Source organism: Bos javanicus, chromosome 3, assembly GCF_032452875.1.
Source record: "Bos javanicus breed banteng chromosome 3, ARS-OSU_banteng_1.0, whole genome shotgun sequence".
NCBI classification, from domain to species: Eukaryota; Metazoa; Chordata; class Mammalia; order Artiodactyla; family Bovidae; genus Bos; species Bos javanicus.
The window spans coordinates 94,489,775-94,512,637 of record NC_083870.1 but is presented as its reverse complement, the minus strand read 5'-3'; the positions used below and the strand labels follow the sequence as shown (position 1 = coordinate 94,512,637).

The 22,863-nt window shown below is 37.2% G+C and overlaps 1 protein-coding gene and 1 pseudogene across 4 annotated transcripts; both read left to right on the top strand.

Annotated features, from left to right (window-relative positions):
* Positions 1 to 347: 347 nt before the first annotated feature.
* BTF3L4 (basic transcription factor 3 like 4) lies at positions 348 to 22,350 on the top strand. Of its 4 annotated transcripts, none has more exons than XM_061411978.1 (6): positions 348 to 467; positions 3,660 to 3,726; positions 7,113 to 7,226; positions 20,215 to 20,416; positions 21,253 to 21,312; positions 21,839 to 22,350. In XM_061411978.1, the coding sequence occupies exons 2-6, from the start codon at positions 3,673 to 3,675 to the stop codon at positions 21,883 to 21,885; spliced, it is 477 nt and encodes a 158-aa protein (XP_061267962.1). In that variant the 5' UTR covers positions 348 to 467; positions 3,660 to 3,672; the 3' UTR covers positions 21,886 to 22,350. The 4 variants fall into 4 exon arrangements, with proteins under 4 accessions (XP_061267962.1, XP_061267964.1, XP_061267963.1 ...); XM_061411979.1 differs by lacking the exon at positions 348 to 467 and adding an exon at positions 519 to 732; XM_061411980.1 differs by lacking the exon at positions 3,660 to 3,726 and having other exon boundaries at positions 370 to 467.
* On the top strand, positions 10,944 to 18,896 carry LOC133244597 (eukaryotic translation initiation factor 1A, X-chromosomal-like; annotated as a pseudogene).
* Positions 22,351 to 22,863: the final 513 nt, after the last annotated feature.

The window sequence follows — 22,863 nt, the reverse complement described above, 5'->3', positions numbered from 1 at the left end:
CGGATGCATAGCAAACAGGTCAAAATTTCCCGTCTCTCCTCCAGAACGGAGGCTAATTGAGTCCCCACACTAGTTAAGCTTGGCAGTGCGTGTGCGTACTTAATGCCCAGTGAAAGACAACTAGAGCAAAAGGACAAACGAACAAAAATACACACCTCCTCTTTATCAGACTCCCTACAAATTGCAGGCACGGACACAATGGAACTCCAGGGGGACTGCAAGCTCCAGAATGCAACGCGGCCACTGCACCTGCCGCTTTTCTATTGGGAGGCGCAGAGCGGCTTGGCCTTTGTAGTTCGTATATGCGATCCCAGGATAGGCTGCTCTTGTGAGAGAGAGGCGGGGCAGGATGTGTCACGTGGGTCCCACTCCCGCCGCCGCGGCCGCCTTCGTCTTTCTCTGTCTCGACTGAGGCAGCCATCTTGCTGTTGCCGCGTGCTGGTGTTGGAGGACCCTCCCTGCTTCAGGTGAGACCCCCGGCGGTCCCGCCACTCCACGGCCATAGGCCGCTGCGCACGGTCTCCCCCCGCCCTCTTCTTCCGACACCCGCCAACCGCTTGGGCTGCCACTTCCGCCGTGGCGCGCTGAGTGGGGGCGGAAGCGACTGGCTTGGCCTGTCGGTTACCGGCGGCGCAGCTGGGGGTCTGCACCTGAGGGAAGGTCCCCAGCACCACCGCTTTCCGTGGGGGCGAGCGGGCCAGCGCTGTTGCCGCCCAGATCAAGTCCTAGGAGGCAGGTGGTCCCCCGCCTCTGTTTTGTTACTCCTCATTATTCACAACAATAACGCTGTGAGCTTTATACCACCTATCTGCGGTCACCTCATTCGATCCTCCAACTCGACAGCTAAGGAAACTGAGGCTAGCAAGCCCCGGCCCCAGGCTCTGGAGACCGTATTCCGTGGCATTGCTCTTCACCTCGTAATGGCAGGATTTGTTTACAGGGCTACCACCCTCTCTGAAACATTGCCTTGCCCATCATTTTAGCCCTATCACACTGCCTGGTGCATAGTAGGCTGTCAGGAAGTTGATGATTGAACGACAGGCAGTGTTAATACATCCAGTGAATGGCGGTTTCAACTTCCGTTCCCACGGTCTTTCACTGTAGCAGCTCTGTCCCTTGAGTGGTAACAATAGTTACCAGTTTTTGAATATCTGCTGTGAATATCCCTGTGCTTGATAACGTAATCTTTAGCTCTGAAAAAAAATACTGTGAAGTATGTGGTGTTACACTTTTTCTAATACGGAAGGAATACAAGTTCAGAGAAGTAAAGTATGTTTCTGAAGCCTTAAGTAGTAGAACCTTGATCCTTCTGATTGCAAAGCCTGTGCCTCTCTTAGAGGCCACATAATAAAAAGTCAGGATTAAAGATTGAATTTATTTTATCTCTGTGTAAAAATGAGGTATGTGTAAATGCCTACTATAATGCTTAAAACTTAGGCACTCAGTAAATGTTGGATATAACCTCATTATTTGCACCGTTTCTTCAGTCCTTGAGGAAAAGACTAAAGATCCTAGGATCCTCAAGGAAGAACTCACTAATCATGGCCTTAAGAAGTTACTTCTCCCTTCTGGGCCTAGGAGGGCCCTTATTTCCAAATCTGTTAAATTGGAAGGGATGTGAGCTGTTTTGTGTATTTCTGATTTAAACCCTGCTGCTGCTTTCCAGTATTTGAGATGGCATCCTATACAGGACAGAAATAACAGGTACAATAAAAAGAAAGGTTGATTGAGGAACAGGGAGTTAAAGCAGGTTATCTTTGAGGTCTATTCCAGATTCTGAGCTTGACATCTCTTCTCTCATGAACTGAATCCAGTCCACTTTCTTACTTGAATTCCATGCACCCCAACCTGGTAGTAGACAAAGAACCACTTTTCTTCTTTCCCTTCCAATTTTGAACTTCCAGCCTCCCTAAAATGCTTTTTCTCTGAGGTACTCCTTGAGAACAAGTTTTTGATTATACTTATTACCTGGAATGGAATCTGTTCTTGTTTGCACATTGATTTAAAGAGTTAATTTTGTTCTGGCTTTGTTTCAAACAGATCAAGGCTCTATTTTGACTTTCATCTCTTCCATCTCTTCTCTTAGGGATTGTTACTTCAAAATGCAGAGAAGTCCCAAAAAGTTTATCTTGTATCTGGTTCTAATATTTTCACTTAGCCCCTTTTTTAATAAAAAATTCCTTAGGCTCTTTGTTAGTTCACTACACCTTCATGGCCGCATTACTTTGAGAACAGTGAATTTTGGTCCTTTTCTATAGAAACTGTAGAGATTGGGATTTACATCAGCAGATTTAAGTCAGTGTCAGATTTAAGTGTCAGTGTCAGATTTAAGTTGAGATTGCCACACACTTAAGCCTTTTGATTTTGTACTCTATTCACACTTAAACTCCTATAAAAGAATTTTTTTAGCTGCTTGAGCATTGTGATACAGTGCTGAGTAAAGATTGAAGAATTGTAAATTCTAAATGTTATTTAGGAACTGGACTTCGCCCTTAAAGCAGAGAGATACACAGGTTTGTTTCTTCAGTACAGTGTCAGAATACAGAAAGATTAGTACTTACATAATCTTTGATTCTTTCATCTCTAAAATGAAGAAAACAATATCTTTTTCATCTGGATGATGTTTATAAAGAGTTTAGAGAATCAACCAAAAAGTTTTGACAACAGCCTTACCCTTTATTCCCTCTGCTGTATCTCAATAGTGATCTGTTGATCTAAGAACAAGTAAAATAAGACTTTTAACATTGGCTTTTATTTGTTTATATAGTGTGGAATGTTATGACCCATTATAAACTGAAGAACTTTTTTTTCCTTAGTAGGAAAGGGCTGACCAGACTAGGTTTCTTGACTTTATAATGAACTTAGAGTTTTCAAAATCAAGATTAGCCTTTAAAAGTTTATTTTTAAGATTCTCCTCTTCCCTGCAAAATTTCGTATTAATGTAGCAGAGATAGGTTTTTGTCGAATTGTGCAAGGAGGCATTTTACCTTATGTGCAAGACTATCTTGACAGTTATGACATACTAAGTTATTGCAAGGTTTTGAATGAACTCTGTGGAAAGTGCTGCAGAAGCACCGAATGTCTGAAATCTGGTTCTCTTTTCCTGTTATTAACATACCACCTAATCTTGAATATAGGATGCCATGACTACCTCATATCTTGACAGCTAGACTATTGAAATTTTTTCTTTGTCCAGATTTTTCTTTCTTTTGTCTTCTATCTATGATTTAAAAAAATAATACAGAATATTATTTGAGAGAAAAAAAAAGTTGTGCTAATTTGCTAATAGCTCTCTTCTGTTGAAATCTTTGGGGAAGAAACTGGTGTAACTACAGAGATTTTAGAATTGGTTAGGTTTTATTGAGTACCAGAGTACCGAATTACACTTTTAAGGAGGGATCTTCGAATAAGTAATTTTGAATCTCAATTCTATTTTCTGTTTGTATATATGGCTCCCTCTTGGTATTACTTAATTTTGGTTCTTTTGCTATTTGACTTATAAAGCTAGAAAAAGTTATTAATATTTTAAAAAATATAGACAATATTATCATGGTGGTGGTGCATATTACAGGTTCAATGAACCAGAAGGTACTGTTGTATAAACAGTTGTTTTGGTAAATAAAACAGTGACTTTAACAAATTTATTTTTCCCCCCCTAGATTTACCAACAGCATGAATCAAGAAAAGTTAGCCAAACTTCAGGCTCAGGTCCGGATAGGGGGCAAGGTGAGTGTGGCATAAGAAAAATTGGTAGGAGAATGTGTTATTACCAGATAGTATTATTATTTTGGATTTGTGGTCATTGAAGATCTAAACTTTTTTAAATTAATCAAGATTAAACCACATTCCAATTTGAAAATAACATGTCTAGATCTAAAATAGGTAATTAGAAGATATCTCTCTGATGGGTGCAATTGAAATAGCCACCTTTGAGACCTTTTAATATTCTGGTGGTTAAATGATATGAACAAGTTATTCAATCTTGTTAAACTTCCGTTTTTGCATCTGTAAAATAAAAATGATCCTACATAAGATGCTTCTAAATATTAGAGTAATATTTATAAAGCACCTCAAACAGTGTCTGGCACAGACTAGACACTTACTAAAAGACAGCTGTTATTATGTTAGACTCACCCTCAGATATTCCTGGATCTTGAGGTTACCTTGTCTTGACTGGATACCCCTGCTGCTTCAGTTAGGTTTACATTGGGAGATGCAAAAGCTGATGGTACATTTGTTCGTTGCTAGGTTTTCCTCCCAAATTCCTACTTGATTTTCTATGTTGGTGAATGTGAACATGAGCATTCTTATTCCATGTGCTTTGAAACTTAAGGGAGAGTTAGTTCTGATCACTGAAAATCTTTGATTCCCTTTAGTTCCAACCCTGGGTTCAAGGAGAATATTCTACCTTTATCTCTGCTCAATACAATCTTTGTAAAAGGAAAAGCAAGAATAGTATTTACCTCAGACCTAGGGAGGGGATAGGTTGGATAGTATGTAGCAGCCCCACTGTGTCATTTACTTTGATAATGACTATAGTTCCTGGGGATAGGAACAGGAGAGGGGGAAGGGAAGAAACAACTAGTATTAATACTTTCTCCTTCTTTCCTAGTAATACAGTTATCTAACTCCAGACTCATAGTAACAAATTCATGTAACCAAAGTACTAGTCACATTGTAGCAGCAAGTAATGTAATATATCAGTGCAAAAGTTAGGAATATTCAAGAAACACAGAATATACCTGGAAGAGCTTGATACAGCACATCACTAATGTATATTTTAAGCCAGAAGGTTGGCACAGTCATTCAGCTAGTTTATTGAGCAACTGCTATGTGCCAAGCACACAACAGATAAATAAGTCAAAGTTTCCTGCTCTTGACACAATTCAGCTTGGGAGGGAGATGCACTCAAAATTACACTACAGAATAGTAAATATTAAAATGAAGTATAAGGTGCACCTGAGTCAAGGAAGTCATCACTGAGCAGAGATTTGAAGAATAAACAACAGGTATGAGATAGGGTGAAGGGGAAGATTGTCATTCTCACACATGCAAAGGCATATGGGATGCTAAGATGCTTAGTGGATAGCATGATGCTTAGTGGAATGGCTTGCTTTAATTTGTTACAACTAGAGTTTATAATGGATAAAGAATGGCAGCTAATGAAACAGGTAATTTAGAGTCAGATCATAGTTTTGTGTGTCATACTAAGGAGATGAGGATTTTATCCCATAGGCAAGGTCAACTACTAAAGAATTTTAAGAAAAAACAGTAACAGTGATTTTAAAAGATAGCTGCTGGCATTGTGGAAAATGAAAACAAGTTTGGCATAGAGGAGAAGCTACAGCTTGTAGTATGTGGGACACGAATTTAGGGGTTGTATATGACACAACTTAATAATGGATAGAATGTGGGAGACAGAGGTGAGAGAGAAGTCTAGGATGGCCTCCAAATTTCTGGTTTTAGAGCTATGAAAATTAGGAAGTATAGGAAGAATAGTTTGGTGGACTGATGAGCTTATAGACAAGTTGATTTTAAGGTACATAAGGATCATTTGAATTGTAACTAGCAAGCAGTTGAATCAGGAACACTTCACAAATTAATGGCCATCTATCTTAATAGTCTCTCTTAGTCCATCCTTTAACTAGATTTCATTACAGCCTCCGCTGCTACTCCTGGGGCTCTCTTCCACTTCCACCAGAGTTTCTAAGACTAAGCCTCCTGCCTACCCTTTATAAGGCTGATTTCCTGAGTAATACTACAGAAGCTAACCAGAGATTAAAATCTCCTTTCCTTTCTTTTTACTCCTGGCAAGTCTCAGAAAGATTTAGCTCTCAATATACGGGCTACTGTTGGTAGTGCTTCAGCTCTGCTTTAGGTTACATTTATTTAAATTGGCTCAGGAGTTTAATTCATTGTCTTAAATAGTTTTTCAATGGAAAAAATTATTTAGAGTTTCAAAATATCCATTTAGAAAGAAAGTTTTCCTATCTCAGTAAATAGTATAATTTTCATTTGCTCAGGTCAAAATTCTAAACATCATTCTAGATTCCTTTTTCCCCTCATATCCTATATTTAGTCCATCAGTAAATCCTTTTGGTTCTTCTGACCATCTTAGCTCTCGTTATCTCCACTCTCATCTCTGGTCAGAACTTCTACAGTAGCTTCCTGATTGATCTCATTATAGTTCATTTTCCACAGCAACCTCAGTCATCTTTTAGAATCATAAATCGGATCAAACCATTCTCATGCTTAAAACCTTCCAGTAGCTTCCTATTGCAGTTGATATAAAGTCTAGTTCCTGCTCATGGCACATTAGGTTACATGATCTGGCCCTTACCAATCTTTCTGATTTCATTTTCCTTTACCTTTCCCATTATTTATTCTAGTCATACTGGTCTGCTCTGTCTAGAAATGACAGGTTCACTCTTGTTTCATTTTTCTTGGATCACTCTACACCTAAATCTTTTCATGAGTCTCAGCTCGTACGCCACCTCTTCAGAGGGACCTTCCCTGAGCATTCTAATAAAGTAGTGCTTTGCCCCCACCCAATATTCTTGTTGCTCTGTTATTTTTTTTTCTTAATACACTTATCCTGTTTGAAATAATCTAATCTGTTTATATATTGACTTTTCCTTCCCATTGTAATGTAAGAACTTGATCTTTTTCATTCCTAGGTTCTAGGATTCTAGAACACTCATATAATAGGCATTTACCTGTTACATTGTAATGTCCAAAGTTTCAGAATATCTTTAGAGGGTGGTAGATAGTATAAAAAACTTTCCTTATTTGTTGGAAATTTGAAGTAAAGCACACTTCAGGTTATTTTGAAGTTAAAAATTATTTTTTGTTAGAAAACTTTTGAAACAATGTGTTAAAATGACACAGGCTAGATATTGGAAAGAATAAGAAAAATTGGCTAGAAACTAACCTTCAAAAATCTGCATTTGGCTGACAGTCACAACTCTGTGACTGAGAAGTCTAATTAACCATTACTATTAAGTCTGCAGTTTTTTCTGTGAGTTTTAGGAAGAATATTATGGAGAGGAAGACAAGTGATTACAGTTATCAAATGCATGGCATGCTAACACTTTTGTTTGGTTATCTTTCAGGGTACAGCTCGCAGAAAGAAGAAGGTGGTACATAGAACAGCTACAGCTGATGACAAAAAACTTCAGAGTTCTCTAAAAAAACTGGCTGTGAATAATATAGCTGGTATTGAAGAGGTATGATCACTTTGTAAATTGTTATGTGGATAAACAGAGCATTCACAAATGATTATCCAGACTTTCAAATGTAACATATCAGCTTAAATGAATCTGATACTCTCTTTTTGAAGGACTGGAGCTATTGAATTTGCCTACTGTATAAAATTGGATTGTCAAAAAAATGATTTTATTAGGTGGTTAAGGAATTCATTATACTTTTCAGACTCAAAGTACTGGGTTGGCCAAAAAGTTCGTACAGGTTTTTCTGTACTATCTTACCGGAAAACTTGTACGAATTTTTTTGCCAACCCAATATTTGCATATATGACAAAATTATGGACCTACTCTTTAATTTTAATGTAAAATAAGATTTTTTTTTCTAATAATACAGAAATAAGGTAAACCAAAGATTTCTTCCAATAAGGTGGACTTTTTTCCCGTAAGAGTACCTTTCTGCTCTTCACAGTCTCTCAAATTATTACTCAGCTCTCGCAGTAGCTTTACATGAATTGCATTTCTTATTAGACCACTTTCAAAAACTATTAATTTAATTTTAAAATTATTTTGATGATACTACTTTTCTCAGATCAGAAGCCAAATATTGATTTATGCAAGAAAAATTATAATAACAATTTGTGATCTGTTACCATCTAGATCTACTTCTACCTGATGATTCCATTTCTGTTTAAATTTTCACTACTATCAGATTTTATTACATCATTACCAGGTGTAGTACTACCTCACAAGTTTTAGTAGATTATTAATGCACATGTGCTGTAAAACATAGATCAGAAACAATGTAGAGGTGAGGATCTCTATTAAAGACATAGAAGAGTAACAAAGAAAAGGCAGTGAAATGGCAAAGTGCCACATATTCCTTCCACTGGGGATATATGAACAAATAAATACTTTGTTTAAATATGCTTTGTACTTTCAAAATTAACTTACTGATAAAATAGTAGGGAAGGTAAGTCACATGTATCTTTTTTCCTTATAGCTAGATATGGCTGTGCATTCTTACTCTGATAAGTATTAAAACTTCATTTGCAAGTCTTGAAATTAAGTATTTAAAATGCTTTTTTCCCCCCTGAGCTATTAAAAGTTTTCATATATTTTCATTGACCTAAAATAATTTCCAGAGAGATCATTCTGTATCTGGGACATATTTGAGAAAAAGCAAATCTAAGCTTCTCTTTAAAAATTACAGCCTTATTAAAAAGAAGAATAAGTGGCAGTAATGGACATGAACTCTGATAATATTAACCCTAACCTACTAATAAGTGTTTAGGCAGTCTTACATCTTTGCCTATCTTTCTACTCTCCCAACTCCAACCCCTCCTCACTCAACCTCAACCCTATTGACACTTTGAACCAAATAATTCTTTATTGTGAAAACTGTCCTGTGCATTCTAGGATATTTGGCAGTATTTTTGGAGTCTCCCCACTAGATCTTCAGTTAAGACAGCCAAAAATGTCTCCAGACGTTGATGCAGGTCCTTTAGGGGGCAAATCACCCTTTGTTGAAAACACTTCTTTAGAGAGAGGAAAAGATTTTATTTACCTCCTTGAAGTATAGATTTTATCTCCAAGGGCATGCTTTTCTGAATGTTTGATTTTGTTCAGATTTGGAAAACTCTGTGGCCCTTATAATTAATAAAACTTTTAGTGTTTTATAGTGAAATAACAAACCAATCGGTTAGTAGTCTTTGATCTCTTCAGCATATAATCAAACCTAATTATAATGCTGTGCTGAGGTCATAGTACTTTTGTAGTTCAAATTGTCATATTGAATATTTAATGGTAGTGAATATCTGCTGTATACCAAGCATTTTGCTAGGCAGTGATGCATAAGATATTATTCATAGTCTCTGTTCTTTAGAGCCTAACATCTAGTAGGGAAACTAGTCAGCTAGCCAGATAAACAAAATATGTATTATGCATTTTAGCTCCGTGGTATCTCTTTGAATTAGTTATTGTTGGTTACAGATAAGAAAGTTGAGACTTAAGAGAGTCGGGTACCTGCTCAAGATCACATAGCTGGGAAGTGTTGAATTCCAGATTTGAGCTAAGTATGTCAAAACCAGACTTCATTTTATTCATTGATTCATCTTGCTTTGGTCTTCTTAGTTACACTTAGGCCCATTCTTGACCTTTTCCTCTCCTCCTGCCCCTCCTTCCTCTCCATTCTTTCAAAGTCCCACCAAAGAAAGGGACTCTACCTGCCTTATCCTGTATTATTGAGTACCTGCCATGCAGAATTCATTACTTACACCATCATGGATAAATGAAATTGCCAAAAGTATTTCTAAGGACATTGCTTTTTCTCCTTTTCAGGTATTAATGTAGGTGTTATTTTGTCCTATAAGTCTTCCTGGTAGCACACGTATACGTATATGCAAAGACAGGTTAGATGTCTTTCCTATGTACCTCCATAATGCCCTGTATTTAAATTTATTACAGCATATATAAAATTATATTGTAAATTCATTTTTGTTGGTGTTGCCAATGCAATTCTGTTTGGGGAGTCATAGCTCCAAAATGTTGCACAGAAAATTAATGGTACATATAGGCATATACTGATGCAATGGACATGAACTTGGGCAAACTTAGGGAGATAGTGAGGTTCAGGGAGGCCTGGTGTGCTGTAGTCCATGGGGTCACAAAGAGTCAGACACAACTGGATGACTGAACAACAATAGCAACAGTAGACATGTACACACTCTTGTGGCACCCCTACCTCCATATGGGTACGTAAGTGACGTCTTCCAGTCCTCACAGACTAGTTATACAGAGAAAATACACATAAAGAAAATTAACAACATGAAGTAACAGCTATAAAATTTCCGAATGTTTGAGCCTAAAATGGGAAGTTTTACTTTTTTCCTTCTTTCCCTCTTTCTAAAATTGATTTTTTGAGAACCAAGATATTTGTACTTTATATAACACTTTGCAGATATAAAATAATTTTATTTAGGCATATCTAGTATACTGTATATAATCTGGTTTGCCTCAAACATTACATATGTGTTACTATAATTAAACAATTTTTTTCTTCAAGAAAATGATGAGACACACTTTAAAAACAGCTTCTTGGAAGAAAAAAGAAACTACTACCTTAAATGTATACATGAAAACATGCAGTTTTCAGAAACATTAAAATAGGAAAAAATATATATGTCTTAGAATAAACACATTAATTACAGTTTGGGCTGTTTTGAACTTTTTCAAAGTGCTAAACTCTAGAATGTACTATCTTTTGGGATTTTGGCAGTTTAAGGAAAGTAGAAAAAAAAACTTTTGAAAAGAGCAGATAGGAATGGTAAGAGAAGATAGCAATGGTAGCACTGTAAAACAAAAATGACATTACTATGTTTTCTATACTTTGACCTTCAAAACATCAAACCAGTAGAAAGTACTCAGTTTGGTGGCTTGGGCACAGAGAGATCAGTGGTGGGTTTCAAAAACTCATTGCACTTTTGCCTAGTAAAATTCTGATCTTACTTTCTAGGCCTTTGGTATTGGTGATTATTTTTTCTTCTCCTAAGGGCACCCCACTCCAGTACTCTTGCCTGGAAAATCCCATGGATGGAGGAGCCTGGTGCGCTGCAGTCCATCGGGTCACTAGAAGTCGGACACAACTGAGCGACTTCACTTTCACTTTTCACTTTCATGCATTGGAGAAGGAAATGGCAATCCACTCCAGTGTTCTTGCCTGGAGAATCCCAGGGACGGGGAGCCTGGTGGGCTGCCGTCTATGGAGTCGCACAGAGTCGGACACGACTGAAGTGACTTAGCATAGCAATGCTTAATTTATGTCCTCTTCGGATATGTAAAAGCTAAAGGACTGTTTGAATTAAGAGGGACTTCTCTGATCTTTTATGTATTAATTAGTAGTTGATTTGAGGTAATAAGTTTAATTGTATGTAGATTTCTTTTACCTGTCACCAAAGGAGAAGGCAGTGGCACCCCACTCCAGTACTCTTGCATGGAAAATCCCATGGACGGAGGAGCCTGGTGGGCTACAGTCCATGGGGTCGCTAAGAGTCAGACTAAGAGTGACTTCACTTTCACTTTTCACTTTCACGCATTGGAGAAGGAAATGGCAACCCACTCCAGTGTTCTTGCCTGGAGAATCTCAGGGATGGGGAGCCTGGTGGGCTGCTGTCTATGGGGTCACACAGAGTCGGATACAACTGAAGTGACTTAGCAGCAGCAGCAGCAGCAGCAAAGACAGAAATCCAGAGCTGTCAGAAAGGGACAGGGGAGTGCCAGAGACTGTTTCATACAAAGAAGCCAAGTAACTGACCAGGTTTTAGGAAGGAATGCCTTGTAAACTCTGAGAGTATAATCCAGAACTCAATTCCTGAAAAATTCTTATGTTCTATGACAGTTGAAGATACTTAGATATGCTTCTTATTTGGTAATCTGATTGAATATAGTGACGGTGTTGTCACCCTGATGATAACATGAATCTATCAAAAGTAGAATCTGTTTCTTTTCTCAGAGACAGTTGATTTTATCAGATGTATTTGGTAAGAAATGTCACCAAAAATCTGTTTCTCTGGTTCAGATGGTTCAGATGGAATTTTACTGTTATCTTCAGAGTATAGCTTCTACCTTAACTAAGGTATATTCTGTCTCTATGAAACCTTCCCTTCTTTCCAGGCATAATAATCAACACTTTGTCTGTCCTTCCACTCGCCTTAACTTAAATTGCTGTGCCTGAATATGTTTATTATTACAACCTCATATTATAGGGTATGATTACTTACTTATTAACCAAGTAGTCTGTTTGCCGTAGTCTCTTGATTACAAGACTCTTGACAGCAGGAACTGTGTTTATTCATCATTTATAGTGTACAGCATGCTGACTCCCATGGACATCCCAGGTTGTTTGGGGCCTGTTAAATGTAAGAGATACTGATTATTTTAGGTGAAATTGTTTAGCAAGAAGTTAGTCATAGAGAGCTGGAGCTCAGGAGAAAGCTTAGGACTGGGAATTTAAATTTTGTAATTGTACACAAAAGTTTTACTGTTAATATTTTCCTTTTCTTGAACCACTTGTACAGAAAAAGGACTTAAAGTTCCTAAAGTTACTGGTTGACCCTTACTGTGGTTCCTTCTTCCTTCACCCTAGAGCGTCAGGTGCCAATGGGTGTACAGCTCTGAATGCAGGAGAATTAAAGGAAAGCACTCTGTCCTGGTCACCTTTTTATTACATGGCAGTCTTAATTTCTTTGGATGTCCTGCCTTTTTTTTTTTTTTTTTTGGCCATGCTGCCAGCATGTGGGATCTTAGTTCACTAAGCAGGGATCGAACCCATGCCCCCTCAGTGGAGCATGGAGTCTTAACAATGAGACTACAAGGGAAGTCCCAAATACCCTGCTTTTTTGGTTTTATGTTTTTTCACATTTTTATGTGAAAATAAACATAGCATAAAATCTGCCATTTTAACCTTTTTTTCCGTTCACTATGTGTGAATCCTTTTTTAATCATTAAATTAAAAAAAATTTTTTTTAACTATTTAAAAATTTTTAACCATTTAAAAAAATTGAATTATAGTAATTTACAATGTTGTCTTAGTTTCAAGTGTACACCAAAGTGATTCAGTCATTTATATATAATGGCTGAATTACTTCACTTAATTTGATCATTTCTAGGTCTATCCATATTGCTGCAAATGGCATTATTTCATCCTGTTTATGGCTGAGTAATATTCCATTGTGTGTATCTTCCACATCTTCTTTCTCTGTTCATCTGTTGATGGACATTTAGGTTGTTTCCATGTCTTGACTGTGGTAAATTGTGTTCCTTTGAACGTTGGGATACATGTATCTTTTCAAATTAGAGTTTTGTCCAGATATATGTCCAGGAATGGGATTACTAGATCATATGGTAACTCTGTTTTTAGTTTTTTGAGAAAGCTCTGTATTGTTCTCCATAGGGGATGCACCAATTTACACTCCAATGTAATAGGGTTCCCTTTATCTCCACAGCCTCTCCAGCATTTATTATTTGTAGGCTTTTTAATGATGACTTATGAGGTGGTACCTCATTGTAGTTTTAACTTGCACTCTAATTATTTAGCAGTATTGAGCATCTTTCCATGTGCCTACTGGCCATCTGTATAATATCTTCTTTGAAGAAATGTCTGTTTAGGTCTTCTGTCCATTTGTTGATTAGATTATTTGGGTTTTGTTTTGTTTTTGATATTGAGGTTTTTACTTTGGAAACTGATTCCTTGTTGGTAATATCATTTGCAAATATTTTCTCCCATTGAGTAGGTTGCCTTTTCATTTTGTTTATGGTTTCCTTTGCTGTGCAAAAGTTTTTGAGTTTAATTAGGTCTCATTTGTTTATTTTTGTTTTTATTTCCATTACTCTAGGAGACAGATCCAAACAAATAATGCTGCAATTACATTGAAGAGTGTCCTACTTGTGTTTTCCTCTAGGAGTTATATAGTATAAGTCTTACATTTAGATCTTTAATCCATTTTGAGTTTATTTTTGTATATGGTGTTCTTTTACATGTAGCTGTCCAGTTTTCCCAGTACCACTTACTGAAGAAACTGTCTTTTTTCCCATTGTATATTTTTGCCTTCTTTGTCATGGGTTAATTAACCATAAGTGCATGGGTTTATTTCTGGATTTCCTATTCTCTTTCATTGATCTATGTGTCTGTTTTCTTGCCAATATCATGCTATTTTTTTGTTTGTTTTTTAAATGGCTGCACTGGGTTTTCGCTCCTATGTGTAGGCTTTCTCTAGCTGCAGTGAGCAGGGACTGCTCTCTAGTTGCGGTGTGCTGGCTTCTCATTGTGGTGGCTTCTCTTGTTGTGGAGCAAGGGCTCTAGGTGCACAGACTTCAGTAGCTGTGGTGCATGGCCTCAGTCATTGCAGCTCATGGGCTCCAGAGTATGGGCTCAGTAGTTGTGGTACATGGGTTTAGTTGCCCTGTGTCATGTAGGATCTTCCTGGACCAGGGATCAAACTGGTGTCCCTTGCATTGTGAGGCAGATTCTTAACCACTGGACCACCAGGGAAAACCCAGTATCAACTGTTTTGATTACTGTAGCTTTGTAATGTAGTCTGAAGTCAAGGAGCTTGATTCCTCCAGCTCCATTCTTCTTTCTCAAGATTGTTTTGGCTATTCAGGATCTTTTGTATTTCCATACAAATTATAAAATTTTTTGTTCCAGCTCCATGAAAAATACCATTGGTAATTTGATAGGGATTGTATTGAATCTATAGATTGCCTTGGGTGATGTGGTCATTTTGACAATTATGGCTCTCCCAATCCAAGAATATGATATCTTCCCATCTGTTTGTGTCATCTTCAATCTTTTTCATTAGCATCATAATAATTTTTAGAGTATAGATCTTTTGCCTCCCTAGGGAGGTTTATTCCTAGGTATTTTATTCTTTTTGATGTGTTAGTAAATGGGATTGTTTCCTTAATTTCTCTTTCTGATATTTCATATTAGTGTATAGAAATGCAACAGATTTCTATACATTAATTTTGTATCCTGCAACTTTACCAAATTCATTGATGAGCTCTAGTAATTTTTCAGTGACATCTTTAGGATTTTCTCTGAATACTACTGTCATGTCATCAGCAAACAGTGACAGTTTTATGACTTTTTTTCAATTTTGGATTCCTTTTTTTTTTTTTTTCTTCTCTGATTGCTGTGGTTGGGACCTCCAAAACTATGTTGAATAAAAATGGTGAGAGTGAGTATCCCTGTCTTATTCCTGATTTTACAGGAAATGGTTTCAGCTTTTCACCATTGACTATGATGTTAACTGTGGTTTTATCATATGTGACCTTTTTTATGTTGCAGTAAGTCACCTATATGCCCACATTCTGGAGAGTTTTCAATGTAAATGGATGTTGAATTTTATCAGGAGCTTTTTCAGCATCTATTGAGATGTCGTATGCAAGCTGAAACTCCAGTACTTTGGCCACCAAATGCGAAGAGTTGACTCATTGGAAAAGACCCTGATGCTGGGAGGAATTGGGGACAGGAGGAGAAGGGGACGACAGAGGATGAGATGGCTGGATGGCATCACCGACTCGATGGACGTGAGTCTGAGTGAACTCCGGGAGTTGGTGATGGACAGGGAGGCCTGGCGTGCTGCGATTCATGGGATCGCAAAGAGTCGGATACGACTGAGCGACTGATCTGATCTGATCTGATCCATAGAAAAAGTCTTTAATAGAATTTCTTAGCTGTACTAACAGATGAAGGTGCTCTCTCTGAAGTCAGTCAGTAAATAATGGAAGAGATGACTTCATTCAGCAAATTTGAGTGACTGTTATGTGCTGACATCATGAGAAACGCTGGGCTTGGAGGAAGCACAAGCTGGAATCAAGATTGCCGGGAGAAATATCAATAACCTCAGATATGCAGATGACACTACCCTTATGGCAGAAAGTGAAGAGGAACTAAGAAGCCTCTTGATGAAAGTGAAAGAGAAGAGTGGAAAAGTTGGCTTAAAGCTCAACATTCAGAAAACTAAGATCAGCGGAGGGGGTGTGGCCTGCTGACGTTGGGAGGTGGGGATAACGGACGCAAGCAGGCGCATCGCCATTTGCTGCGGCCAAGCATCGGGAAGGCGGATATCGGAAGATGTCCATCGCTAGACTCCGGCAGACGCGACCCAGTCTCTCGCAGTCAGTTCGTGTCACCCTATCTCACACGTCTCCCTTCCGGAGACCTTCCCCGCCACCACCCGGAGAGAAGTCGGAGACGCCCCAAGTGCGTCGTCACCGCCATGCCTAAGAATAAAGGTAAAGGAGGTAAAAACAGACGCAGAGGCAAGAATGAGAATGAACCTGAAAAGAGGGCGCTAGTGTTCAAAGAAGATGAGCAAGAGTATGCCCAAGTAATCAAAATGTTGGGAAACGGACGATTGGAAGCTATGTGTTTCGATGGTGTTTAGAGATTGTACCACATCAGAGGGAAACTGAGAAAGAAGGTCTAGATAAATACCTCAGACATTATATTGGTTGGTCTTCGGGACTACCAGGATAATAATAAAGCTGATGTAATCTTAAAATACAATGCAGATAAGGCTAGAAATCTGAAGGCATATGGCAAGCTTCCAGAAAATGCTAAAATCAATGAAACTGATACATTTGGCTCTGGAGATGATGAAATCCAGTTTGATGACATTGGAGATGATGATGGAGACATTGATGATATCTAAAGTGAACTCAGCCTTGCACATTGCAGTTTTCTTTGAAGATTGTTCAACAGTTTGGATGTTAACTGTGACTCATTAAAATAAAAGTTTCATTAACAGCAAAAAAAAAAAAAACTAATCATGGAATCCGGTCCCATCACTTCATGGCAAATAGAGGGGGAAAGAGTGGCTGATTTTATCTTTTCTGGGCTCCAAAATCACTGCAGCTGGTGATTGCAGCCATGAAATTAAAAGACGCTTACTCCTTGGAAGGAAAGTTATGATCAACCTAGACAGCATAGTAAAAAGCAGAGACATTACTTTGCCAACAAAGGTCTGTTTAGTCAAGGCTATGGTTTTTCCTGTAGTCATGTATGGATGTGAAAGTTGGACTATAAAGAAAGATGAGCGCCGAAGAATTGATGCTTTTGAACTGTGGTGTTGGAGACTTTTGAGAGTCCCTTGGACTGCAAGGAGATCCAACCAGTCCATCCTAAAGGAGATCAGTCCTGGGTGTTCATTGGAAGGACTGATGCTGAAGCTGAAACTCCAATTCTTTGGCCACCTGATGCGAAGAGCTGACTCATTGGAAAAGACCCTGATGCTGGGAAAGATTGAGGGCAGGATGAGAAGGGGATGACAGAGGATGAGATGGTTGGATGGCATCACCGACTCAATGGACATGGGTTTGGGTGGACTCCAGGAGTTGGTGATGTGACAGGGAGGCCTGGTGTGCTGTGGTTCATGGGGTCGCAAAGAGTCAGACGCGACTGAACTGAAGTATGTGCTGACACTTGAGGTAATGTTGTGTCTCATAATTTTGTATAGTATCATTTTTCATGAAATCGGAAGATGCGTAAACCACCTTAAGTTTTCACAGAGAAAGAAGCATCTGACCTGTGTCTTGGATAAATGGGAACTTGCAATGTGGAGAAGCAGGAAAAGGTTCTTTTTAACAGTGAAAATAGCGTATGTAAATAAACTATGCATGGGAGGACGTAGTAGTTGTTTCTGGTAACTTCAAAACATGTCAGTATTATTAGAGTGAAAAATAAGAGCAAGGGCATCTGGAGTTCTGAACTGGGGTCAAAAAAAAAAGCCTCTTCCTCTATAATTCAAGTAGCATTCTTTACCTCAGCTACCTTTTAAGTGGAAAAAGCACTGTGACATAAAGGGGATACTTGATTGATTGAAAAAGGGACCTGAGAGCTGGTACGGTAGGTAGTTTAACAGTCTTTATTTGTCTGCTCCTTCTCCTTATACTGTATATAGATTGTATGACTTAACATAGACCAAACATCAGTAAAGTCACTGGAGAAAGTGAAGTCTTCACATGAAATGCATATAGTTTGCTTTGTCAGTTCAACAAATTCCTTATCCTTCCTTTTGCCTCTTAAAAGAGTTGGGAAGTGTCCTGTTCATGTTGCTCGCTCAATAATTAATCCTTTGATAGTTCTAATAACCTGTATCTAGGAGCCATATATAACCATGTTATTTGCTCAGTAGAGGGGAAGGAATGTTAGACTGAAATAAAAGATTCTGGCCTTTGTAACCTCTAGTATTTCATTCTCTCAACTCTAAAATTAAACTCTCCACCTGTCTCTGGACCTTTCTATTCATGAAGTTACATCTTTTACACAACCTCATTTAAAACAACCATTAATTTCTGTTTCACAATCTGACATGGAATAGGTATGACATATATTATTCATATATCTGCTGTTATTTAACCTGTACTCTGAGATAGATAATTCTCTGACAAGCTTTTATGGTGCCACACAATTGAATTTTTATAGACAAATAGGTGTTTAAGAATATGAGTGACATCATAGGAAAGAAGCTAAATAAAGTTGGGAAGCCTAAGTTTAATTAAGTTCTGAGTTTGCACATAATCAGTTATTTGTCCTGGGTATATTGCTTACTGAACAACAATATTGCTTAACCAAGAACTCTTTATCATTAGTATTTATTTCTTTAACAAGAGATTTGAACTAGAAGACCTCTAAGTTCAACAAATATATGGCCTGACTTTTTTTGAGCAATACTGATTTTAAATTTCTTGTGACTGTAATGTTTGTAAATAAAAAATATCTAATATTCCAATGTTGGGATACTTTTCACCCCTGGTAGTGTTATAGAAGTCATTTATTAAGTGATGGGTCTTGATTTGGGAAAATGTAGTCCTACCATATCTTTATTCTTTTCCCATACTAAAATTATGTGATTCTGGAACAGATCCAGAAAAACATCACATTTCATATCTACTATGCCACTGCTACCTTCTCATGCCATTCCTCTCTCATACTTTAAGCTACTTTTGCATTGAACTTTTCTACCTACACAATAATTATCTTCAGAAGTACATAGCATATTTTTTTCTAAAGTTAACATAAATTATTTTTAACTCATGATTTTTGTTCAGTTGGATTGAATGCTTACTCTGTATAGTATTTGTGGGATTTAGTTACGATTTTCTAGGGGACTTGCCTTTATTTTCTCTGTGTTCCAGGTCTTGCCTGAAATTTAGAAGCCCCTTTCTTCCCCTTCCTTTCTGGTGCTGTGTGTCAGTGGTGGTGATCACCTCTGAGGAAGAAAAGCCCACTTCCACTGACCATGGAGAACACTCAGCATCTCTGCTTGATTCTGACAAGGGCAGTTTTTGGATGGACCATGAAATGCTTCTAAAGTAGCCAAGAATTAACTCTCCTAACCTTTTTATATAATAAGCATGTTACCACCAAGGTAACTTACCCAGTGAAGTCAACTGCATAGTGTAATCACATTATTTACACATTTAACTTATATGCAAATATAATACATACAGCTCTACTAAAACACAGCAAGAGTGAGAGAGAAAAATAACATTTTACATAGTGCACACACATTCAACCTTCCTTTTCAGTGAGTCCCAGGCAATGGATGAAATTAAATCTGAAGCAGTTCATATTGAGGAAAGCTATGATTTTAAGGGTTTCCTAGTAACTGATAAATGTTCAGATGGCTAGACAACTGAGTGGGAGAGCTTCTTGTCATTTACAAGGGTTATTGAAGGTTGTTGAGAAGCTCCACCTAAAAGGATTAGAGGAACTGACAAAATCTCCTATGAAGAATGACATGAGGAAAACAAGTTGAAACTTTTGTAAATTTACTAGATATTCCAAAGAGTGAAACCCTGATTGATTAAATTTCTGAGTGTTCTTTATGGGTTTTCAGTGGTTATTTTTACCATACACTATTACCTCCTTACCACCTGTTCGAACCATAAGTAAGATGCTAACTATTGTACAGATACAGTAGTATCTGTATGGATTTAGTTTGATAGTGTAAATTGAGTAATGGGTAATTTCATTAAGAAGCCAATTCTTGACTGATAACTCCCTTTTTTAAAAAATGTGGGCATGATCTTCCTTCTCATAGTAGAAATCTTTAAATTTAAAATCTAGATTCTAGGGAATTCCAGGCAGTCCAGCAGCTAGGACATGGGATTTTCACTGTTTTGGACCCAGGTCCATTCCCTAGTCAGGGAACTAAGATCTTGTAAGCCATGTGGCACAGCCAATAATAATAACAAAATAATAGAATCTAGATTCTATAATAAAGTGATTATTTCTTTACCATCCTAGTAATTTGTGCCATAAACACCATTTTACTTTGTTGCTAGGGTGTTTTTCCGCCCAAATTCACTGCATAGATAATTATTACATCAGGATTGCAAAACTACCTACCAGGTAAAAAACAAGAATTGTTTTTAATTGTTTTTTAAACATATTTTTTGAGTTGTACCAAATATGTGAAATATATTTTTTTCTGTGATCATACAGGTGAACATGATTAAAGATGATGGGACAGTTATTCATTTCAACAATCCTAAAGTCCAAGCTTCCCTTTCTGCCAACACCTTTGCAATTACCGGCCATGCAGAAGCCAAACCAATCACAGAAATGCTTCCTGGAATATTAAGTCAGCTTGGTGCTGACAGCTTAACAAGTCTTAGGAAGTTAGCTGAACAGTTCCCTCGGCAAGGTGAGTATTTCAGGTTAATGCCTCTTTCCCTTTTCATCTTAATTAAAGAACCTAATGATTTAAAGGTATCTATTTCATGCTAGAAGGATTTGCCTGTTCGTAAATTTTACTTTTATAACGTTACTTGTATGCTTCATAAATTTTTGAGTTTGTCCCTTCAGTGATTAATGCAGTGCAGTCTATAGACTATTCAGATACATTTGGTGGTAATATAGAGATTTGGGAGGTAATTACCTAAAAGGAAATTTTATAAATAGTTGATTTGGTATTTACTTCTGACTAATAACAAGAAGACAGTGATATCACAGAACTATATTTTCATTTAATATTGTTGATGATACTACAAATGAAGCACCTGTAAGTTCTGAATGTCCAAGATAGTCCTGGTTTCAAATTTGTCTTGTCATTCCTGAAAATCAGAGCCTTTTATTTCAGTGTTCATTCTGCAAAGCTTGATACTTTTATACCAAATGAGATAGAAAAAAATCTTGAATGTTGATTTTTGTATTTGAAGAATATGGAATTTGGAGAATAAATTTAACTATAACGTCTTTATTTAAACTCACGTAAATTATTCCATTTTGCATGTTGTACCTTCACTACACATTGAGATTGCCAAGCATATTTAGTGTATATCTAAAGAAGTTAAACTTCTATTAATTTTTGTATTAAATAGAAAATATGGGATTAGATTAGACAATATTTAGCTTCTCCTGAACAGCTATGTAAGATTTGTTTCTATAAACTATGTAGATAGGCAAAAAAAAATAAACACTGTAAGTGTTCCATAAAGGTCTTTGTTCTTAGTGACTAATTTTAAAGTAAACTTTTTGTAGTGCTGGATAGCAAAACCCCAAAACCAGAAGACATTGATGAGGAGGAGGATGATGTTCCAGGTAAGCAACCTTTCTTTAGTTTTAAGACTTTTTGCATCCTGTTTATCTCATTTAATTCATTGTGATGATTTTTCAGTTTTTTGTTGATGGTGAGCTTGTGAATTTAAATGGATTCATAATGATGCACATACAGTCTAATGAAAAAACCCTCCCATTTAGAATGTGGAATCAGAAATTGTCACACAGAGCTCTACTGCATTTACTGAGTTAGAATATGCCTTTATTAAATTGGAATCATTGTGATTATAAATTTACGTTATAGCATTTCTATAGGAATTATGATTGACATACGAAAATGCTATTCACCTTAGTAGTTTGCTTAGGCAAAAAAGGACTAACATTTCCTTAAGGTTTCTATTTTAAGCAGAAATTGAAGCATTATTAGTGAAATGCCCCCAATTTGTTTCTGCCTCTTGTCCTATGTCTTTTCAGGCTAATTTTGGTAGCAGTATTTGTTGAGCCAGAAGATAGGGATTGCATTTACTTTCTTTTTTGTAAATTTAACTCATTAACTTTTTTTTTTCAGATCTCGTAGAAAATTTTGATGAGGCATCAAAGAATGAAGCTAACTAAGATCTTTTCTGATTTTTGGAAGCTGGCATGGACTAGATTTAACAAATCAGCTATGTGGTTCCAAAGTTTTACAGACACGGAGAACATCAACTGTTACTAGTTCAGTAATATAAATATTTTGTATATTGATAATGCTGTTTGTTCAGCATTTTTTGGTCATTAATTTTGCATTTTGCACTTCCTCCCAGGATCTATTCTTTTGGACAAAATACGAAGTGTTGGTGCAGTTTGAGGGTCTTTTGGGTTTTAATTCTTGGTTTTTTTTGTTCTTTGTTGGGGTATTTTAGGTGTGTGTATGTGTGTATGTGTGTGTGTGGGTATGTATGTATACAGTGGAGAGCAAATTGGAAACCAGTTTTATTTATCCTCCTCCTTACCCCAGTAGAAATAAAGCAAATCTTTACATTTGTTACTTTTTATTTTTTCTAATGATGCACAGAATTAATAAAAAGTGAGGGTCTTGGATTTCGAATCTGAGGAGATTTTTACCTTTGGAGGTTTTGGTTTTAATTTGCTTGGTTAACATATTTCTCATATTTTCCTGGGCTTAAAATGTCTTGAGATGTTTTGCCACCAGCTACAGGCTGGCATGATGGGTAGCATATCTTTGGTGCAGTTGCCTTAGATTCACTTACCTAGTTAGACCCAGAAGAATTTCTTCTACTAGCTTTCCTGAATGCCTTGTTTCCTCTCCTCTCGGTCTCCAAATGGCCTGGTCAGCCTGTAGCAGTGCTCTTCCTCATCTTCCATCTAGCTTGAGAAGGATGTTCTCCGTATAGAGTTAAGTGAGTGCCTAATCCCTCTTTTTGTAAGATGGTTTCTTCATCTTTGAGGAACAACAGCTCCATCTTCAACTTTTTAATTTTTTGATTTTACAGTTTGGTAGATTTCAAACTGGAATACCTAGCATGTGCTTGCTAAATAATTTTATGCCAGCCTTATCCTGTGTTCTAGCTGTTCTTAATAGCAGGTGCAAAA

Excerpts from the sequence above, each read along its gene's own strand:
- BTF3L4 (XM_061411978.1), top strand. The coding sequence starts at position 3,673 with ATGAATCAAGAAAAGTTAGCCAAACTTCAGGCTCAGGTCCGGATAGGG. Across the intron at positions 20,417-21,252 it reads TGAACAGTTCCCTCGGCAAG|TGCTGGATAGCAAAACCCCA; the intron begins GTGAGTATTTCA and ends AACTTTTTGTAG. Across the intron at positions 21,313-21,838 it reads GGAGGAGGATGATGTTCCAG|ATCTCGTAGAAAATTTTGAT; the intron begins GTAAGCAACCTT and ends TTTTTTTTTCAG.